At 34.2% G+C, this 21609-nt stretch overlaps 1 protein-coding gene across 4 annotated transcripts in view; it reads right to left on the bottom strand.

Moving 5' to 3' along the window:
* DIP2 (disco-interacting protein 2) overlaps positions 1 to 19172 on the bottom strand; it is a 49641-nt gene extending 30469 nt beyond the window's left edge. For 3 of the 4 annotated variants that reach the window (XM_018459502.1, XM_018459503.1, XM_018459504.1), the window contains exon 1: positions 19006 to 19172. In XM_018459502.1, the coding sequence (XP_018315004.1) occupies positions 19006 to 19090 (85 nt within the window). In that variant the 5' untranslated portion in view covers positions 19091 to 19172. Of the gene's footprint in view, positions 1 to 6995; positions 7898 to 9177; positions 10573 to 19005 lie in introns of those variants that run through there. The other variant, XM_018459505.1, reaches the window with a different exon arrangement.
* Between the last annotated feature and the right edge of the window lie 2437 nt (positions 19173 to 21609).

Raw genomic sequence — 21609 nt, 5'->3', positions numbered from 1 at the left:
ATAGCCGAATAGCAAGGCCTACCGTCAAATACAACCGAAGAGTGAGATAAGACCACTCACTCTCGTAGATAACTAAGCGCGCAGAGAATTGTTTACTTTTACTATAAGCGGCAGTGAATACATGTCGGCAAGGCTTTTCAAGCCTGTTGATTGGATGCGAGACAGAGAGATTCTCGGATCTCTCTATTCTGCAGCCAATCAATAGGCTTAAAAAGTTCGTACGACACTGAAATATCAGCTTTAAATAAACCGTTTTTTCACACATGCGTATTATACGCATATTATACACATGACGATTCTAACGAAATTTAGTGTGTAACAGAGAGAAATTTAGTGTACTTAACCTACAGTTTTGGTCGTTAGCGGGATCTCGTTGCAAATAACATACTAGTTATCAGGGTTGGGTAAGTTAACTTTTTTTTTAACTACAATAAGTTAAGTTAAAGTTAATAGCCTTGAAAATTTAACTTAATTAAAATACAAGTTAATCCATAATGAAATTAATTGAATTAAAAGTTAAGTTAATAAAAAAAAGTAATTGAAAAGTAAAAAGTTAAATTTTTGGTCCGGACGAACAACCAAAAAAAAAAGAAAAAGAAAAAGTTTGACTATTTTACATAATTTTTCGTATTTTTCCTTTCTCACGTCATATTTATTAAAGAATCTGATTATTTTTGTTTACAAGTAACGATTATACAATATAAAATTACTAAATTATATACTAATTATCCTCTCGCATTGTGTCTGAGGATAGACTTAAAAAAAAAATCAAATTAAAAGTTAATAGTTACTGATAAAATGTAACTAAATTAAGTTAAAAAGTTAAAAGTCTAAAATGTAACTAACAAGTAACACTACCCAAGTGTTAATCACCGATCGTCTTGAAATTTGGTCTACATATTCTTTAATGGAAAATATTTGATACGTATTTTTTTATATCGGCTAAAAAACATTTTAAGGGGGCTAAAAAAATGTTTTAACATTGTAAAAACTACTATCGCAACGTGTATATTGTGTCACCGTGGGCTTCTTGCTTGGATGTTTGAAAAATACATTTAAAATTGGCTGAAATGTATTACCTGGGGGTTTTTGGTATCGGGGATTACGAATCTGAAGTCAGAATTTTAAAATTCAAAATGTCGTATCCAATATGGCTGACGAATTTTCAAGAAATTGTTTAATTTCCATAAGAATGTGAATACTGGTGTTTTTGGGGTCGCTTAATACGAACTTGGAGTCAGATTTTCAAAATTAGAATAAATAATTATTTTAAAATACACTTCTTTGTTTTGCCTGCAGTTAGCCTACTGTGATAGTAGTTTCCAGGGTCTACCGCGAGGAGGTTGCAGTGCTATTATAGACCCCATTTTTTTTTTAATTTTATTTATTTTTTTTTAGTTTTGTTATTTTTTGTGTTTTTTTGTTTTTTGTTTCTTGTTTTATATATTAAAAAATTTTTACGGTGACACAATATACACGTTGCGATAGTAGTTTTTACAATGTTAAAACATTTTTTTAGCCCCCTTAAAATGTTTTTTAGCCGATATAAAAAAATACGTATCAAATATTTTCCATTAAAGAATATGTAGACCAAATTTCAAGACGATCGGTGATTAACACTTGGGTAGTGTTACTTGTAAGTTAAGTTAAAATTAATTAACTTTTTAACTTTTTAACTTAACACTACCCAACCCTGCTAATTATAGAAAATTACATATTTTATTTTTGTTACGATAGCATGTGTGTGAACTTCACACACGTTACGATAGCCAAAAAAAAATATTTCGTTTCATATTAATGATATTTGAATTATTATTTTACTAACATTACATTATGATTATTGTAACTATTTGCTCACCTAGTTTCTAGAATTTTTATAAAGTATCCTATTTATATGTAATCTGTTATTATCTGTAAAAAATTTTTCATACATAATCAGGTAAATGTATATTTTAGGTTACACCTCACTGATTTGAGTGTCTTTGAGATATGTTGTAAGGAAGAGCTGTATCCTGAGTAATTCTCCACAAGAATTAAGTGGGGGACGGCATTTAGGAGATGTGATAAAGTTCCATAATATGCAGGGAATGAGACATTGATATAGGAGGTATATTATGCGTGGTAAATCGTATGCTCCTTGGCAAGGAGGAGAGGTGAGGTGGAATTCGCTTCGCGTGGAAAAGCACGGGGAGAGGAGGTGTAACTCGCTTTACGTGGAAAGTCGTGCGCCTCTAAGCAGAGGGAGAGATAGAGTGGACGTCGCTTTGCATGGAAAATCGAAAATCCATGTAAAACAATACAATCACGCGAAGCAAGATCTACTTCACCTCTCCGCCCTGCTTAGGAACGCGCAACTTTCTACGCGAAGCTAGGTTCATTCCCCTCTGCCTAGCGGGGGTGCACAACTTTCCACGCAAAGCAAGTACCACCCTACCTTCCCCCCTGCTTTTCCACGCGAAACGAGGTCCACCCCATCTCCCTCCCCCTGCCAAGGGACGTACGATGTACGACTTTCCACGCGAAACGATAAAATGAACATCTTTATACAAACCTTATTATGAAACTTTTATTTGTTATATCTTCTAAACGAATGCCGTACCTTACTTAATTCTTGTAGGAAATCACTCAGGATATTCTCCCACAACATATCTGAAAGACATTCAAATTGATGAGGTGTTACCTAAAATATATTGGGTATGGGAATAAGTTTCCGCCCATTGTAGAGAGACGTCGTTAGTAGCACTGCTTGGGTGTTTGATAAAACGGCAATACATGTATTTGAAAGGTGAGTATTCAAGCTTTTGAGCCCAGTAGTTGACATTCGTTCGAAGCGTAAACAAGAATAACTTTTTTGCGTTGAAAGTGTCAAAATTTATTCCAAAAAAAGCAACATTTGCGGGAAGTTTTACTCCATTATTTCATTTTAAAGAAACGTGCTGCGGAAACACATCGTTTGCTCGTAGATATTTACGGTGAGCATGCTCCATCGAATACTACTTGTAAAGAATGGTTTCGGCGATTCAACAATGGTGATTTCGACGTGCGTAACAAAGAACGCGAAGGTGCAAAAAATTGGAAGATGCAGAATTTGAAGATGAAACTATCCGAAACCATCACTGGCAATCGTTATCGACTACAACTGAAACGTTTGAACCAAGCTTTGAAAGAAAAACAACCGGAATAAGACAATAGGCACGACAAGCTGATTCTGTTACATGACAATGCTAGGCCACACGTTGCAAAACCGGTCAAGAAATACTTGGAAGGAGTGAAGCGGGAAATTCTGCCCCACCCGCAGTATTCACCAGACATTGCTCCTTCAGATTTCCATTTGTTCCGGTCCATGCAGTCGGCCCTTTCTGGAGAACGATTCAATTCTTATGAAGATATCAAAAAATGGCTTGATGAATCGATCGCTTCAAAAGAACCAGATTTTTTCCTTCGAGGAATTCGTTTATTATCGGAAAGGTGGGAGAAAGTTGTCGCTTCCGACGCAGGATACTTTAAATAAACTCATTTTGTATTGTTTTGTTTAAATAAATACATCTTTTTCATTAAAAAAGGGCGGAAACTTATTCTCATACCCAATACATTTATCATATAATTTTATATTATATAATATAATGATGTCTAACTCATATAATTATACATAATTATGGGTATTTCTTATTTTTCGATTTTTTTTAATTCTTTCTGCTTCACTCCTTTGAATGATTCTAATCCACAAAAAAGTAATTTCTGTAAAATTTAGTTCGATCAGATATCGACAACCTATGCCCCTGATATGATAATCGTAATTATAAAAAATAATGACAAAAATAACGGTGTTACTCATTTCCCATCCCCGAATATACATAACGACGATTCATGTACAGAATGTCCTAAAATGCTGGGATGTCCTTTCGCTGGCAGATTCTATGGAACATTCTGAGACAAAAACCTTCTATACAAAAATGTCGAGACTACAATAGTTTTCAAATTATAAACGATTAAAGTTAGCTAATTGTATAAGCGTCTGAAAATGGCGCGCTTAGGGGCAAACATCGCGTGGGATCCTTCTACATTGACTCGCTTGTTAAATATTTATAATTGAGACAATTATGGTAAAATGTCTAACTGTTGAAATTCGGTTTCTTATTGTAAAGCATTAATAGTTTTATAAGTTAATAACGCTTTATAATAGGAAACCGAATTTTAATAGTTCGGCACTTTTGCAGTAAGCGTTTCAATTTTACATACAATGATAAAGAGATTTCACTTTTAAGTTTCGTATGTAATTGTTTAATTTAAATTATACATAGGATTACTTTCGTAAAAGTCAGCCTTTTATTACGGAATATCAATCATTACGTACGAAATTTTATATTTTTATACAATTTCTTACTGTACGTGATGATTGATATTCTCGCCCACACCCCCACTCTCTTTCCTTCACCCCTCTGCCCCACCTTAAAAAACACATATAAAATGAATCATCGGGAGGAACAGCTCAGTATCAGATTGCTCTTCGGTCTAATGACGTGAACTGCAATGTTCACGAAACGTTGGCATTCTAAGAATGGATTTGGACACGGAGATAACGCATAATTTCCGTGTAATTATAATCAAAATTTATTAATGTCCTACACATACCCAGATCAAGAGAAAAAGGTGCATTTAATAAAATAATATTTCTAACCTGCTAACTCCTACATTCAACAACCTTAAAGAAAATAGTGTAATAAACCTTATTAAGATATAGGAGTTGTTAATTTATAATTATTTTTTCTATTATAGTACTTTCCATAAAATTATTTAAATGTAGAAGTTGTTATGTTAAAAGTACTTTCTATTAGTTAGATTTGAATTATATATCACCATTTACCTTTTTATCTTTTTATTTATAAATAACTTAAAAATAAATTTCATCGAATCTTCTATACAAATTAGCACCGCAGAAAAGCAACAAAAATTTACTGGCACGCGAAAATAATTTACTTTTTCACAACTACACAACGCGCATTCCCGCATGAAAAACGCAGTGAACTGTAAGAGGCAAGGGGACTCACATAAAGCACCCCAGAGGAGTCTAAAAAAAAGTACTGTAACTTCTACGTGGTGGACTCTGATAATTATGAACGAACCCGTAGGTTAACTACAGGCGTGCAAGTACATGAATGTTGTCATATCCGACCTGCCATTTTAAATTTTGTAATTCTTAGGGACGATCATGTAACTTTTTCCCTAGAGCGGAAACGTGAAAAGTGAAAAATTTTACGTGAACTCTATGATCATGTACGATTCCGTAGGATCATGTAACTCTCCAAACTGTGAAAATGTGAAATTGTTCAAGTAAATTTTTCCGCCATATATCGAGGTGGCGAAAAAACGGAAATCTAGGGAATTAATAAATATACTTCGGAATGAAGTCGTGACTGTCGTAGATAAGAAGAAAAAAAAGAATAAGATTGTTAATATTGCATTGACGGAAGAAAAGTTATACATGTATGTATGTGCATATATAAAAATGTCTTTTTTGTCAGGGTAAACTACATACATAATCGCTATGCGTGAAAAGTTACACGTGAAATCTTGACGAGTGAAAAATGAAAAGTGAAAAGTGGAAAATAAAATGTGAAAAGTTTCACGTGAAAGTACATGATCGACCCCCTGAACACAAATATGTGTTCAGCGAGCCGAAAAACTTAAAGATACAAGTCGATATTAAGGTATGACTACTTTTTGCATTTTGGTCCGCCATACCTGGTCCCGTCGTTTTTAATTTTCAAAATTTAATATCGGATTCAAAATCAGCAGCTCTAACAACTTCTCAATACCACATTTCATCGTAATTGGAATACCTTCAGCATTTACGTCCGTCATTTTGAATCTGCCAAAGAAAGATCTAAATTTTTTTTAAATTCAACAAATATCATGAATAATTTTTAATAAGTTATCTTAAACAGACTCAATACAAACATACTTTTTCTTATACAAATATAAAAATTTAGTAATTATAAAGTATTATTTAATTACTCAATCTTAAAATGTTATTTTATCTTAAATATAAATACAATATAAAGACTAGCGACAAGTATTATTCAACTATTCACAGTTTCAATATATTATTTTATCTTAAATGTGTAGGTACAATATAAAGACTAAAGAGAAGAACGGTTTACCCAATTCCCTCTATTTTGACAAATTTATCAACAGTAACATAACCCACAAACATATTGCTAATTTGATGTTGTACACAAAAAGAATTTAAATACTAATTATAGTAGTGTGTGTATGTGTGTGCACGCATGTGCATGTGTCTAGACTAAGCTTCAATTACTCGCCTTGTGCTCATCACATCTTAGGTAAATTGTATGAAAACTTACATCAAAGACGCAAAGAAAATTATTTTGAATGTAAACGGATGGCCCGAAGACAAAACAAAAACAACAATACTTAAATAATGTCACTAGCGTCACATTTGTCGTCACATAAAAAAGAAACGTTTCGTTTAAAAATTACAATGAAAATGCGATTTAACCGTCGATACAACTTGGCCAACTCTCCCTCATGTATGAGTAACAAATGTAGACCAACAAATGGCAACCCATATAAAAAATACTACTTGGTAACATGGCGACGAAGTGATCAGTCTAGTAGTAGGGCCGATATTCATAGTTCATTCTTATTTTAAGAGCATCTTAAGTACAGTCTTAAGATGTCATAAACCAATTATAGAATCGCATTCGCATCTTAAGATATTAGAACGATCTTGAAATAAGAACAGATTATAAATACCGACCTAAAACCTGTAAATTTGTGGAAACTTAGGGCGATCATATTAAAAAATTTCTTTAGATTTGCTCTTTTCTTCTTACAGAGCAATACTTGGGACTTAGGCTACTTTTGCATTATTTTGTAATAATAAAATAGCGATCTAAGATTTAAAGAATTTGACATCCTTGGCTATTATTGTCATTTCCCGAACAATCTACAGAACTATATTCGGATCTTACTGGAATGTTTCCTCAAGGATGAGCACTTGCGCACGAGGAATACCGGCTGAGCGGATGCTTTTCTCAATTGCGACTTCCGACGTAATGGTCTCCTTCTAAATTCCGATTTTTGCCTTTTTAAATGCTGCTGTCGCTGTGGAAAATTTTTTTTGCGTTCACTGAAGCGATCAACATCATCGTTTTCACTGTCGCTTGACGGTGACGAGAGACATTTGTAACCTGTGTTGAAACTTTCGTTTTTTGACCTTTCTTTGACAATGTCCTTGGCTAGAAAGGTAAGGAATTGACTGCTGGCAAAATAATTTCCAGAAATGATCGTTCTCGCTGGCGTTGACATCATCGTTGCTGTTGTCGCCGAAAGCTTCCAAGTGGCCCCCCGCACCAGAAGACCGTTAGTTCTTAGCTCCTCAGAGAATAGCTTATCCTCGTTAAAGTCGCTTATTTTTTGAACCAGACAAGCCGATGACGAAGATGATGTCGCTGAGAAAGAACCAAAGGACGACGAAACAATCGAGTTCAAGGCATCATCTTCCCGACGCTCATTGAAATCACCTGACAGCAGCAGCTTTTGATCGTCGAACTGATCGTCTGACACGTTCGACGACCAGTCGTTAATTCTATCTAGGATTGGACTCTCATCATCGGGGAAATATCGGATTTCTTGCCAGACTCGGCGTTGACGTCTCGAGCGACGTCTTTCGGGTGGAATAAACCATACTGGACTGTTGATACGAACCGCAGGTTTCTGATTCTTCTTGTTAGCGCGTTGAGAAGTTCTCTTACCACTTCGACGACGAGAACTAGAATGTCTAGACGCACTCGTTCGTTTGAAGTAACCTTCCGTGCTCACACTTGGCGATGGTTTTGGTGTTTTCCGGCGAAAAAGACCATGTCGCGTCATCCTAAAGCCAAGCAATGTCGATTGCAATCGAATTCTTGAACAACGCAATATTTGATTCAATCAGTGAAATTCATTGCGAAAATACGAGCAGTATGTAGATCTCTCCATTAATATGTTCAACCAAAGAAAAATTTCATTATTAAAGACTACAATTAATTTTTATTATTTTTTATGTATGTACATATTAAGGTGGTTCTTTAGTAAAATACCGAAAATTTTAGGTGCCTCTCTAGGGCCTACTCAAAGTTACAAATATTTTCATAATTTGGATATAATATTAAAACTACGTACATATCTTAATGGAATAGTATGAAACACATAATAGTATACAAAAGTGAAACACATAATAATATACAAAAGTGATGAAATAAAAGGAAGTTGATTTCTTGTACAATTTGTTAATTTGATAATTTAGCAACGTTGCATCATCAAAGTACAATATATAATATATTGCAAGCAAGGTTTTTATAAAGAAAAATTTGTAAAAGAAGAAAGTTGAAGAGAAAAGGGAAAATTTATTCCAATCTGCAATGAGATCAAGAGCTTCATCTTCACCAAACGAAAGGTGAAGTTATATGTTACTCGATATTTTGCCATTTCAATATTAAATACCTTTTCAGAATGGTCGTTCATCTATTACTTTTTTATGACCATTACAATCGTTATTTTTTAAATTATTATAATCTCGTTTTTTAGAGAAGTATATGGTAATATTTGTATGTATGTAGTTAGTCAAAGAAGCGTCTCCAATTCTTACCTGTCACTAAGTTATATGTTGAAAATTGCATTTTCAATATCTTTTTCTCTTATTTCATCGTTAACCTATCCTAAAATTTTGCATACGTCAAGTTCGATGCTTCAACTTCATTATATAAAGAAATTAAACATTTATATGGTAACTCGATTTACTAAAAAATCACCTTAAATACAGATTACATTCGCATTTTGTCCAGTTGTTTAAAACGAGTGGACCCCGTTAGCCTACATCCTGATAGTATTCACATCGATGTCTAGTAATTTCCTAGTTTATATATTACTAATAAGAATATTTTGTATTAAATTGGTCAATTAATGATGTACGCAATCAGATCCTTCTCGTTTAAAACAACGAAAGATCAAAACTTCTGAAGAGCTTTCGAGTATCGTAATTAATTACTTAAAATAAGACTTATCGACAAAAAATCAAAGATTTGAATTCAACAAAGGTAAATCAATCAAAGAAAAATACTCTTATCATTTCTCCATTTTCAATGATCAACTGTTAATCGAAAAACTAATCACCCTGGCCTGAAATCAGCGAATCTGGCGATCCTAAGAGAAAATCCAAAGGATGACGAAGTTTCCTTGCTAACGGACTTCTCTGGCGCTGAAATCGTTCTTGCGACAGTTGGCTGCGGTTTCTTCTCCTTTAAAGCGCTATCCAGATAATGATGAACTAAAGAATTCGAGACAGAGGAATAGGAAGGAGCCGATAGCGGAACTGAGACCGGAAATGGTACCGCATCTCTCCATATTCTGCCAAGACTGATGTTAACACTGAGCGATCCTTCTACAGAGGACTCTTGAATCCAAAAAGTATCATGTCCATTGGTTGTCTGATCCCGACCTAGCTCCGTAACGATTCCAAAGGATTTAGATTTAGGTGTTAAAATAGGTGAGGCATCGAGCTCAAGAATTTTCAGATCCTCAATAACCGAATCCGTGTCAGTATATTTGACAAATTTTGAGGTCTTCGTTGGCTTAGGATGCTGAAGAGATTCGAGATGATCTTCGTGAAGCTTTTCGTGGGAAGAAGAACTGACTCCTTGAAGCCACTCGTCATAAGTGATAGAGTCGCGACTGAGAGAACGTTTTTGATCTTTCTTGAATTCTTGCTCCTTAATTTGTTGATTAACAATTTTATCGTTCGTCACTTGTTGCGAGGAAGAATTAATAACAGGTTCCAGATTTTTTTGGAAACGATTCCGTCGTTTACCCCGGTCCAGATAACTTTTCCTAATAGAAATTCTCTTGAAGGACTCGCTGCGCTTGAAGGAAGGTTCGTTGCGGTCCTTCTTGCGACTAACGAGCCTTCTCAGGTTTTGAAAGGTGAGGGGCCTCATGAGGCAACGCGACAAATTTTGACTCACGGAAGTAGAATCGCTACAAATTTATACTATTTCTAAATGATATTTGTGTAGCAAAGATTAATGGATGCATTCGCGAATCAAAAAGGTCTATATATGAGATAAAAGAATATATAATGCAAATATTCCGTATAATAAAAAATCTATGGAAAAGTTTGTGAAGTCAATAAATCTTGATAATCTTGGATTTACAAAAAGGAATATTTACGAAAACAAAAATGAATTTATGGATACTTTTCCCTCGTTCGTTGCTTCCTTTCTCTGTTTCTCCTTCTTAGTTCCTTTATTCTTTGTTTCTCTTTTCTTTTTGCCCTCCTTGCCCTTTTGCTATCCGTATTCTTCTCCTCGTCCTTCCTCCCTCTTTCTCTCTTTCGTTCTTTTTCGTTGTTGTGCTAAAGTGCAACGTCGAGGTCTTCCAGTCGTGGATGATCAGCGTGGCTTTCCTTTTTCAACGCCGTGTTGCTGTGCCACCATTGCCACTCCTCCTCCCTCTTCCTCATTGCCCTCCTCTTTCCTTTTCTTCCATGTCCTGGGTTCAACCGGAATGATCATTTTAAACGAAAAGATTCAGTACGAATTATATGAGCGCCTTTAAAGTTAATGCACTCGGTATCGAGAAAGTAATTTCTTCTCAAGCAAGACAAGTTCGACGAACATTATTTTTTCTTATTATAATTATTGTTGTTGAGTTCAAGCAATTCTCTCAAATTGATAACTTCAGATTATCAAGGTAATATATTCTCAATATATTTTCCTAATTTATATATTTATCTATGTATGCGCCCCTATTTAATATATTCGTATTACTGATAATCATTTTTTCAATAATACTCAACTTTTTTTAGATCACGCTATTATTTTTTCGTTAATCAATTCTTATCTTATCAATTATGATTTCCTTCGAATCTATTTCGATCAGTGACTTAACACGAAAGTATCCTGAAACTTCAACAGATATTTTCTATGTCCTCGGACGATTACAGCATTTGTCTCACATCCTTTCTTTCCATCGTTCTCCACGCAATCTCTTGATAATTTGAGTGCAATTTTCTGAATGAATCAGTGTTTAATGTAAAAAAATTGTTGTTAAATTTGATTTTATTTTCCTTAGTCAAAAAGGAAAAAATATATTGAAATATTATGTTAAACCAAAGTTCTGCCATTTAACCGACGAAAATCTGCGCACTATGCAATATATCTTTCTTCATTACTTAAACGTATAATCCGTTCGTAACACACTAAAGATACACTTAGCACTACTAGATTCTTACAAAATTTTAGCAAAATGTTCACTGAAATGATTGACACCTGACGAAAATGAAGCACTCCCGTCCAGACACTCACAAATCTCTGACGACCGCTTAAAATCACTATCGTTACTGCTACGGATATTCACGGATACACGCTTTTCTATTCGCTTTCAATTGAAAAATAAAAACCTCACTCACGTCGCGAGATACGCGAAATAATTTACTCGCGCGTTGAGTTTACACAATCGCTTTGTATAAAATAAAATTCTTTCTTCAAAGAGTTTCAGAAGATCTTACGCATGAAATCATGAGCACGCTCCAAGTTCGCGTGACGACAGTTCGCACGTTCAAATTCACGAGGTGCCCGCTTCGTTTCGCTGTCGAGGCGCGTACTCCAAGTCGCGTCGAATTACTGGCATTTTGTGCACTCTCCACGACTCAAGGCAATTCTCTTGCACGCGGGGAGAGTTCGGAGACAGAGAACGAGAAATAGAGAGTAAGGAGGGAAGGGAGGGAGAGGGAGAGGGGGGGAGAGAGAGAGAATGCTATGGGAAGCTGGCTCGCGCATGTAAAAGTCGCTAGACGGAAGAGTAGAGAAAACGCACAGAAACGAGCGGACGAAGAAGAGAATGTAAAAGAGAGACAGAAGGACGTGGAAGTGGGATGGCATGTCGTTCGTCCACTCTCGCCTGTCTTCTTCGCACACAGCATCCCACTCTCCATCGTTTCATCTCGCTCGGCATCCTTTACCGAGTCGACGCGACCTCTCGCTCACGTGCTGCTCGAGCTCCACCGCAACATTCGAGATCCTGACTCTGTTCCCTGTCTGCTTACAAGAAAGATTCTTAAGGTGGGATTATACGAGGATCGACCGCAATTCCCTAGCGGGATTGTTACAGTCCGCGACGTTAAAAGCCGCGAGCATGTCAATCAAATAATCGTTAATTTATAATTTTCTTCCCTACGTTATTCGCGAAATCTCGATCCCACAAATCTTTCCTTCCATCATACCTCTTTTTTAGAAACTCAGTTCGTGCATTTTGCGCCAACTGTAATTGCTTGATGTGTTTCACGGAATCTAATCACGAAAAAAATATTCGAAATTGATGCCAATTAAGAGAATCGCTATTTAATATTACTTCGTTCGAGGAAAAAGTTTCGATTTATGAATCGATTACTATAAGTATCGGTTACTATTGTAAATATCGGTGGCTCTTTTTACGAATAAGATTTAAGATACGTTTATATTCAATAATCTTATGAAGTTAAATGCTTTGGCTTCGGCTTCACTTGCAATTACGAATGACTAGGCGGTTCGAAATAGCAGCACGGTAATACTTTCCAAATTTGTCTTACCTATCCTACAACTATAGATTTCACATTTTATTACGAAGTATTAAGAAAAGAGTGTGATCAACTATTTTCGAAATAATATTAATTAATCAAATAGTATTATGGTGAAATCTTATAATATAATTGAGATCGAAAATCATGGGACGTTTTATAGTTAAAATATTTTATGGGATGTTTCTCTCTAATCATACGATACGATTCTCCAGAATTCTAAGTATCATGTGAATCATGATTATGTACTCACACACCGAGGATATTAGCTTAGGTGTCTTGTGGCAGAATGGATCATTAAAATATATAAATAGATATATTGTCAGAATGTGGTGTGGAAGAAAAACATTATTAATGGCAGATAAGCACAAGGAGTGTGTCTATGGAACATGCTGGGCTTTCAAAGCGACTTGACATTGGTCCGACGAAACCGGTGATCTTGATTTTACAAACGATCCACGAAGGTGGACTGTACCTGTGTTGCGTGCGACAAAATCGTAGTTAATCAACCCTGTTCTCCTTTCATTCCTGTTACTCGATGAAACAAAACGTTTGATAAAAAAGCAAAAGATTAATTAAGGATTTATTACATTGTCGATGTGTATTCCGGAGTCTATCATGCTGATCCTGATTTTAAAATAAAAGTGATACTTTGAATAACAATAAGACAGAGAAAAATGACGAGTTTTATACTACGATAAGGTCGCACGAACGCGACGTATCGGCAGAGCGATGCGAAAGAAGTAATAAAAAACCAGAGAAGCAAAAGATAGTAAAAAAATATAAGAGCTCAATTTAGAAAAATTACGAGTATAAGTGATGCTTTTTATCGATCTCAGTAGACATGTGTATGTTTGTACAAATTAACGATAATCTTTAGGCTTAAGCAACATTGCTATGAGACTATCCGTAAGATCGCGGTAATCGTTGAGATGAATACGTTGTCCTTAATTGGCTTAATAACACAGCAATTATGAAATAAAATAATTTTCTATTATTTTATTCGATGAATCGTCCACTCATTTTTCTGCATCGGAAACTAATAACTTGATAACACGCAATAAATATCTAATCAACATGTTAAGTGTCGAGCCTATTTTATTTTCCATTTACGCAGTATTTAGCTATATTTTCTTTTTACTAATCTTGAAGTCTTTCAATTTTTAGTATAAAGATATTAAATTTTGTGTCGTCAGTCATCAATGTCATCAGTGATCGACACAACACTTAATGTGTTAAAGAAATATCATAACAAAAACAATGCTTCTTAAATTGTTCTAATGCCCAACAATTCCACTAACTCGATTTAAACCTGAACCTCTAAGGTTCGTTCCACTTAACGTTCATAATGCTCCCGAACATAATTTCCTTCTTGTCGTAAAATATTGAACAAGGAGATGATACATGCGAGCATTGCGAACGTTAAGTGGAACGCATCCTCAGTAATATTTAGCTAATCTCAGTTTATATATATAAATAAAAATAATAAATAAAGGGCGAAGTAAGAGTCAATACGTAAAAATTATAGTCCGAAAATTGGTGAAACATGAAAGATTGAGTCAATCTGAATATAAAATAACATTTAATTAAATAAATTGAGAAACACATAAATAAATAACAGAAATTACAAGTTTCGGCTACCAGATTGAGCCCTTTTCAGATACAGTTTTACATGGATTTGATATACAATAAGTTCTCGTAAAAAACGCATAATAAATCTTGTTCGGATGTAAAAATCTACACCGTTCACATGCCATTCGTGATCAATGACTCTTGGAAATCAAAAGACATGTGTAAATTACTTTAAAATTTTTCCATAGAAAACGTGTATGATATGTCGGCATAAAGCGAACATTGTGCGACAATTATAATGTACTTATATACAATATATAAACAGGGTGTTTGGAAAAATCTTTCGCATAGAGGCAGAATGGACTAAACTGAGAAGAAAAGTCCTCTACCATTTTACAATTTTCATAATAGTCTAGTTATTCACAAAATAGAGCTATTACAAAATTAAGCTACTCAGAACTATTCTATCTCGAATTTCGATATGAAGTTAGCACCCCATTTTTTTTAAATTATTAAAAAATTGTTATTAAGCGAATCGCGCTTTAAAAAATACAGAGGACTCTTCGTCTCGTAAAAAAGAAGTAGGAACTCTTATCAAAACTATTCTATCTAAAAATTGATTTTCCAAAAATTTTTTTTATACGTCAGGAACTCTAGATATTCACGAAATGAAGCTATTGAGCCGCTCAGAACTATTCGATCTCGATAAGAAGTTAGCACCCCATTTTTTAAAAATTATTTAAAAATAGTTATTAAGCGGAACTCTTGTTATAAATTATATAGAACTATTCGTCTCGTCAAAAGGAAACCGGAACTCTAATCAGAACTCCTGAGTACTATAGGTTAGGGTGCTAACTTCATATACCCCGTTCAGAACTATTCGATCTCGATTTTCGATAAGAAGTTAGCACCCCATTTTTTTAATTATTTAAAAATGGTTATTAACCCTCGGACAGCGGACGTCGTGATACTCGCATGCACGGCGGACGCAGGGTCAAAAGTGACCCAAGAATGAAATTGTTTTAAAACGTTTAAAAAGCAGTTTTTTATTACATGTGTAAAATATGTAGAAGGAGAAATAAAAACACATATTTATCATAGCAAGAAATATCCATTTAATCATTTTCTTCACAGTTGAGAAAAGTAAACAACTCTAACTCGCGGGTCTCGCGAGACCCTGTGTCCGCCAACGGAAGATTAAGTGAAACTCTTGCTATAAATTATAGGGAATTATTCGTCTTGTCAAAAGGAAGTGGGAACTCTAATCAGAACTCCTGAGTATTATAGTTGGGATGCTAACTTCACATACTCCCATTTTTAGTCTTTTTTCGTCCTTTTTATTGTGAAAGATGATCTCAAGAGACAAATTTGCACCTTGCGCTCAAAAACCATGTTTCATCAGGCAAAAATAATGTGGGAAAAAATATCTTTGTTTTAATCATCTTTTCTTTGAAGAGAGAATTATGATTTTCATTTCTGTGAATACTATACTTATTGAATGGCTAAAATGGTTTACATTATTGCATAAGATAGTTTCACCTAAAAAAAATAAAACTACATATATTAAATTATTATCAATAGACAATACATATATAATAGTTGATGCATTACTGTGAGGAATCCATTGGACGTAAAGATTCAGAAAAATTCTAATAACGTTCCTTTTTGGAGCTCTCATGATGATTGAACACTTTCTTCAACCATATTGCTTTTCTTATATTCCCTCAAAATGCATGTGTGGAAAACGAAAAGTTGAAATTTGGTTTGAAAATAAAATGAACAAAATTTGATTGAAAAAATAAAATATTATCTGTTTTACTTATCCATTATTTGATATAAAATTCATATGGAGAATACTTTATATTCGATAAAAAAAATGAATTTTTTCTTTTAAAATCATGAAAAGGGAGAAGATTAAGATCACGATGAAAAAAGACCTAAATTGGTGGTGTTCACTTAATTTATGGCTTATATGAAGATTTGCAGATATTCTGATATTCCCTGAAAAATAATGATTCACCATAACTTTGAATAATTCATTCAGTACATAATTCCTTTTCTACGTAATTCTACATTCCGAATACAAAATAAAAAAACACATGGGCCAAACTGGAGGCGGCTCAATGAAAAGAAAAATAAAACTGTGTTCGTTAATACAATATTTATAATATTTGTGATAAATAGACAAATCCTCACTCATCAATCATTAGCAAGCGAAATTTTATTTCTAATCCGTTACTTGCGAGAGGATCCCGTTAGCCTACAAATCGATTACATATAGCATCGTTTGCCCACATCACTTTTGCCGACAGTTCATTTGCGTACAAAAATTATTGCCCATAGCTCGATTGCCTACATGTACTATTCTCTGTTTTAAAAACACGAATTCTCTGTTTTAAAATAAATTCTCTGCTTTAAAACACAATTTCTCTGCTTTAAAAATACAAGTTATTTTCTTACTTAACTTAACCTTAACTTTATATTTGTGTGCAAAAGTGCTTGTAGGTAATCCAGCTGTAAGCAATAATTCATGTAGGCAATAATACATGTAGGCAAATGTGACTTCGTTTTCGAAATTTTTACTTGTGCGTGAAAGTGCATGTAGACAATCGAGTTGTAGGCAATAATTTTTATGCGCAAACGAACTGTCGGCAAAAGTGATATAGGCAAACGATAATGTAGGCAAAAGGAGCCATCTCGTTACTTGCTATTCGCAAATTTGTTCAACTTTACTTTTTTTTCTCGTATAACAATTGGCCGGTATTCATAATCAGTTCTTATGTTCAAGACCGTATTAAATTCTATTTTGAGGTGTCACGAAGCAACCAGAGAGCCGCGTTAGCGTCTTAAGACATTACTTAAGACGGTCTTGAAATAAGAACCGATTATGAATACCAGCCAATATGTTTAAGAGCTAATAGTCAAACTTTAAATAACTCTCATAAAAATAACTTACGAATAAAAATTGTTCTAAGATTTTAATGGCACATCTCTTTTTCAGAAAAAGTTGGTAATAATATGTATAAAATAATATTGTATATATTTAGCAATACATCTATTATTAATCAAATATGGATGCAAAATTTTTATATAAAAGTATTTTCAGTAATGCAATACAATAAAAGTATTTTCAGTAATGCAATAATAATTTAAAGAGATTTACAAGGGAGTTTTTAATTCATCGATTGATGAATCCTATTATGCTATTTTTATAAGAGTTGAATTTGTGCATGATACGATTCATTAATTAATGAATTAAAAAAGTTGCCTATGTTTAAATATTCATAATAAATGGCAAAATGAAAATGGCGTAAACCAGTTTTATATCTCTTAATTGCTTTCTACGTTGTTTCAAATGAACTCAATTTGTATTCACTATTCCCTAATTATTTCCTGTGTTGTATCAAAACATGTTTCTCATTTAACAGTGATTTATAGTAAAGCAAATAACAAATTTTACATAATAAAAGAGACCCTCGTTGTGATATTTGTCTGTTATAATTATGAAACATGAAGGTGATATTTTTTTAATTTACATACAATATTAACCTGTATAACATTAATTGTTTATCAATCATGCTTAATTGAAGTATTGTCTTTTATCATGAAAGATACACGTACTGTTTATACTTAATACTACAAAATACATAATATCTAAATATATAATATAAAATTCCCTTTAAAAAAAAAAGATTTAAAAAGGCGTCAAGTGTATGTGTGTGCTTCTCTAAGAAAAAATTGTAAAAAATATATGAAATATTTAAATTACGCCAATTACAAAGAGAATATATTTTTCTTTGAAACAAATAACTGTTGTACTATTTTTAATAAATAAAATTCAAGTATGATACTTTGTATTTCCATTCAAGATCTTTCCTCTCTATTCCAAGTGATTATAGCTTTAATTCTTAAAAAAAATAATATTAAAATTTACTTGTAAATAGAACTCAAGGAAATAGTATTTTTATTGCTTTAAATAAAATTCAAATAATAGTATTTTTAATTTTTTTACAACACTAAGAAATACTGTTTATACAACCTAAGAAATACTGTTTATGCTCCCATTTAAATCTTCGTGTTACAACCCAAGTGGTACGTATTTTTATTTAATAACAAAAAAAGTAGTACATATCATTGTCTCCTCATTCAAGATCTTCCAACTCAAATGTACATGTATACATATTCGAATGGAATATAATATTTAATCTCTTAAAGAATTTAAAGAGAAAACAGTACAAAATGAGAAAATATTAATAAAGAAGTTTGTAATGTAAATATTTCGTATACCTCTTATGCCCGTTTCTACCAATGTAGATTAACTTTAATCTTAGTTCAACTTACTCTTCATCTTTTCCTTATTCTTAAAACTAGAAAAAGATGAAGAGTTAATTGAACCAAGATTAAAGTTAAACTGTATTGATAGAAATGGGCATTAACAATTTTTCTTAAAGGGACACACACATACACACACTTGGCGTTTTTTTTACTTTTTTTACAAAGATTTAAATAATACTGGTCCGTTATTTGATTTATAGAAAGAATGACGCTGCGATCCCTGAAAAAGCAGCAAGAGTTTCGGACTCCTTGCTACAAGGAATGAGAACGACAACGACCGTAAGATGTTATCGATTTTATCAACGGCGGCTTCTAGGGGATTCTATCGGTGCAGCAGGGTGAGTCAAAAAGAGCGAGATAAACGCAGAAACAGCGAGCGCGAGTAAGAGAGAAAACGAGAGATGGAGAGAACGAAGTTCGCCGTGAGAGGCGACGGATGATTGGCATTGCATTGCCGAAGTCGAAAGAAAACGGTCACTCACCTTCGGACAGCTCGAGGTCTAACTCGGCTAGCTTCTCTCGTACGTCCTCCGGCAGCTTGCCGATATCGATATTATACTCGGCCATTGCTAGGCCAGCCGTGCTGCGCCGTAATTGCAAATCCACCAGCGATGCATACCACAACCCATTACCACCGCTCGGCCATCTTGCCTGTCACTAAAGTACAAGTACGTCGTCGCACCGTCGACGGCGCCACCGAACGCGCATGCCCGCGCCCCAGCCCCCAAGCCCCATCAAATGATCCACACCTTCTTATTGTTAGAACATATATATATATATATAGGCTGTTTTCCAGCTAGAACACAGAACATTACACTGTGTAAGATACTTATTGGCTACGTTTACATCGTGCATTTAGTCCGCGGCCTATACAATACACGTCCTTGTTTATCCTGTATATTAAACAAAGACACCTATCGTATAGGTCGCGGACTAAGCGCACGGTGTAAACGTAGTCAGTCTTGTTTAACCTACAGGATAAACAAGGATGTCTATTGTATAGGTCGCGGCCTAAATGCACGGTGTAAACGTAGCCATTGGAACACAGTTTAGTTTCGTGGTGCAACACTAGAATGCATTAGGTGCTTTCCAGTAAGGACACAGTCAGACATTGTGGGAGCTTTCCATCAAAGTTTTTAGGTGACTCATATCGTCACGGTGTCGAAAATGGTAAAAAATATATCATTTCGAAATTTTTTATCGTTCTCGGCATAAACTCTACCTCACAAACACGTATTAATGCGTATACTTTAATTCTGGGAAAGGATTTTCGAATCTGTGAAAAAGAAAAAAGTATTTGTTATACTAAAATTATATGATTTAGTCGATAATACAGGCGGCTTTAGGATCCCCTTAACATTTATAAAAATAGGTGTAATATAACCTTAATGTTAATACTTTTAAGCGAAATAAACATCACACGCATGTAAGATTGCAGAGACGAATATTTCTTATCCACAGTTTGTGAATGTAGCACGATTTACCGATCAAATATCGATTTATCATCTGCAGCCTTGAAAAGTGGACGTATGTACTCTCAGATAAGTGGATATTGCTATGTAGTTTACATCCATTTTGTCAGGGGGCAGTAGTGCGCGGCAGCATTTCGCGGTTACAAGTTTTGGGCCGTCATGTCCTCTCTCAGGTTTCTCTCTGGTACATACATATACGTTAAGGCCATCACACGTACAAAAATTTTAGTCGCAATCGTAAGGTCGCAAGTAAATCGACCAATCACAATCAAAATTACGATCTCGCGTTTAAAAACGCTCGACTGTGATTGGCCGATTTGCTTACGGCCTTACGATTACGACTAAAATTTTTGTACGTGTGATAGCCTTTAAATACTAGAGTCCCTCTAGGGCTGCGTTCGGAAACATCATTCGAACTCCCCGTGTATCGTTTTATCTTTATTTAACATTGAGTGAATAACAAGGATAAAATGACAGGCGGAGACACTCGGGTGATATTTTCGAACGCAGCCTAGTAAGAGTCGAGACATAAGCGGTCCTCTTCGGTGATTGGCCGCCATGTTTCAGTTTGTTAATGGATTAGTGAATGAAAGTAAATATGTGAGAGTAATTTTTATAGATGTAGTACTACGTTTGTCAAGATAGTGATGCCGGGGTGGATGGTTTTTCACTTCGGTCTGAGTTAATTATCTTAAAATAATTATCGCCAGTTTAATTTTAGTCGTATTGACCCCCTTCTTATTTTTCCGAGGGCAGGTGTTATTTATTAAAGAAGAATAAGAATTATTAGTCATTTCCGATAAGATTGAAACATGGCGTACTTCCGATTTTGTGTCTCGACTCTCACTAGAAGGACTCTATTAAATACAAGATTATCGAAATTGAATTTCTATACGTATAAAAAGAAATTCATTATTATTAAATAATTGTTCGATAAGTATTCATTAATATATAAGTATTCATTTTTCCAGCATATAAACCATTTATATCGTTATGGGGATAAAATTGCGTACTTGTCGGTCCGAAATTTTTGTGGCTGGGTCCCACGGATCAATATTTCTGAAATTGTGAAAAATCAGAATTTATTTTAAATATTTTATGAAAAAAGATAATTATTATATAGTAGAAGAATCCGCAAGGAAATAAAATTTTGATATGTTTTTTATTATAATAGTTAAGATAATGAAACAAGAATTTTAAATTAAAAGACGGTTGGAGGTTAGAACAACAGTCCGTTTTCCGAAAAAGTCGCTGGGGAACTCAGCCACTAAAATTTCGGATGATATCTGTTCCGTGATACATGACTGTCATCTCGATCCCTTAATGAATAATTAATCGTGCGAGCTAGTATAAATCGTATACTGTGTGTATTCATAAAATACAACGTTTCGTATTATATCTAGCATTTTTCACGATTATGTTTCAGAAAGAAATGTGAAGAAAAGCGACACGTGACACGGCTACCTGTCTGTATGAATGGTATCACATGAAAATGGTGTCATAAAAAAGCAACGTTAATATAATTAAATACTCTCATGCAAATAACGCAATTCCTGCTTTTACAATTAATATAGTTTATATATAGTTAAGTAAAATTAATAATCTAATTAATTT

Source organism: Mycetomoellerius zeteki, unplaced genomic scaffold, assembly GCF_001594055.1.
Source record: "Mycetomoellerius zeteki isolate Tzet28-1 unplaced genomic scaffold, Tzet1.0 scaffold83, whole genome shotgun sequence".
Lineage (NCBI taxonomy): Eukaryota > Metazoa > Arthropoda > Insecta > Hymenoptera > Formicidae > Mycetomoellerius > Mycetomoellerius zeteki.
The sequence above is the reverse complement of the archived record's forward strand: the minus strand, read 5'-3'. Positions and strand labels throughout refer to the sequence as shown.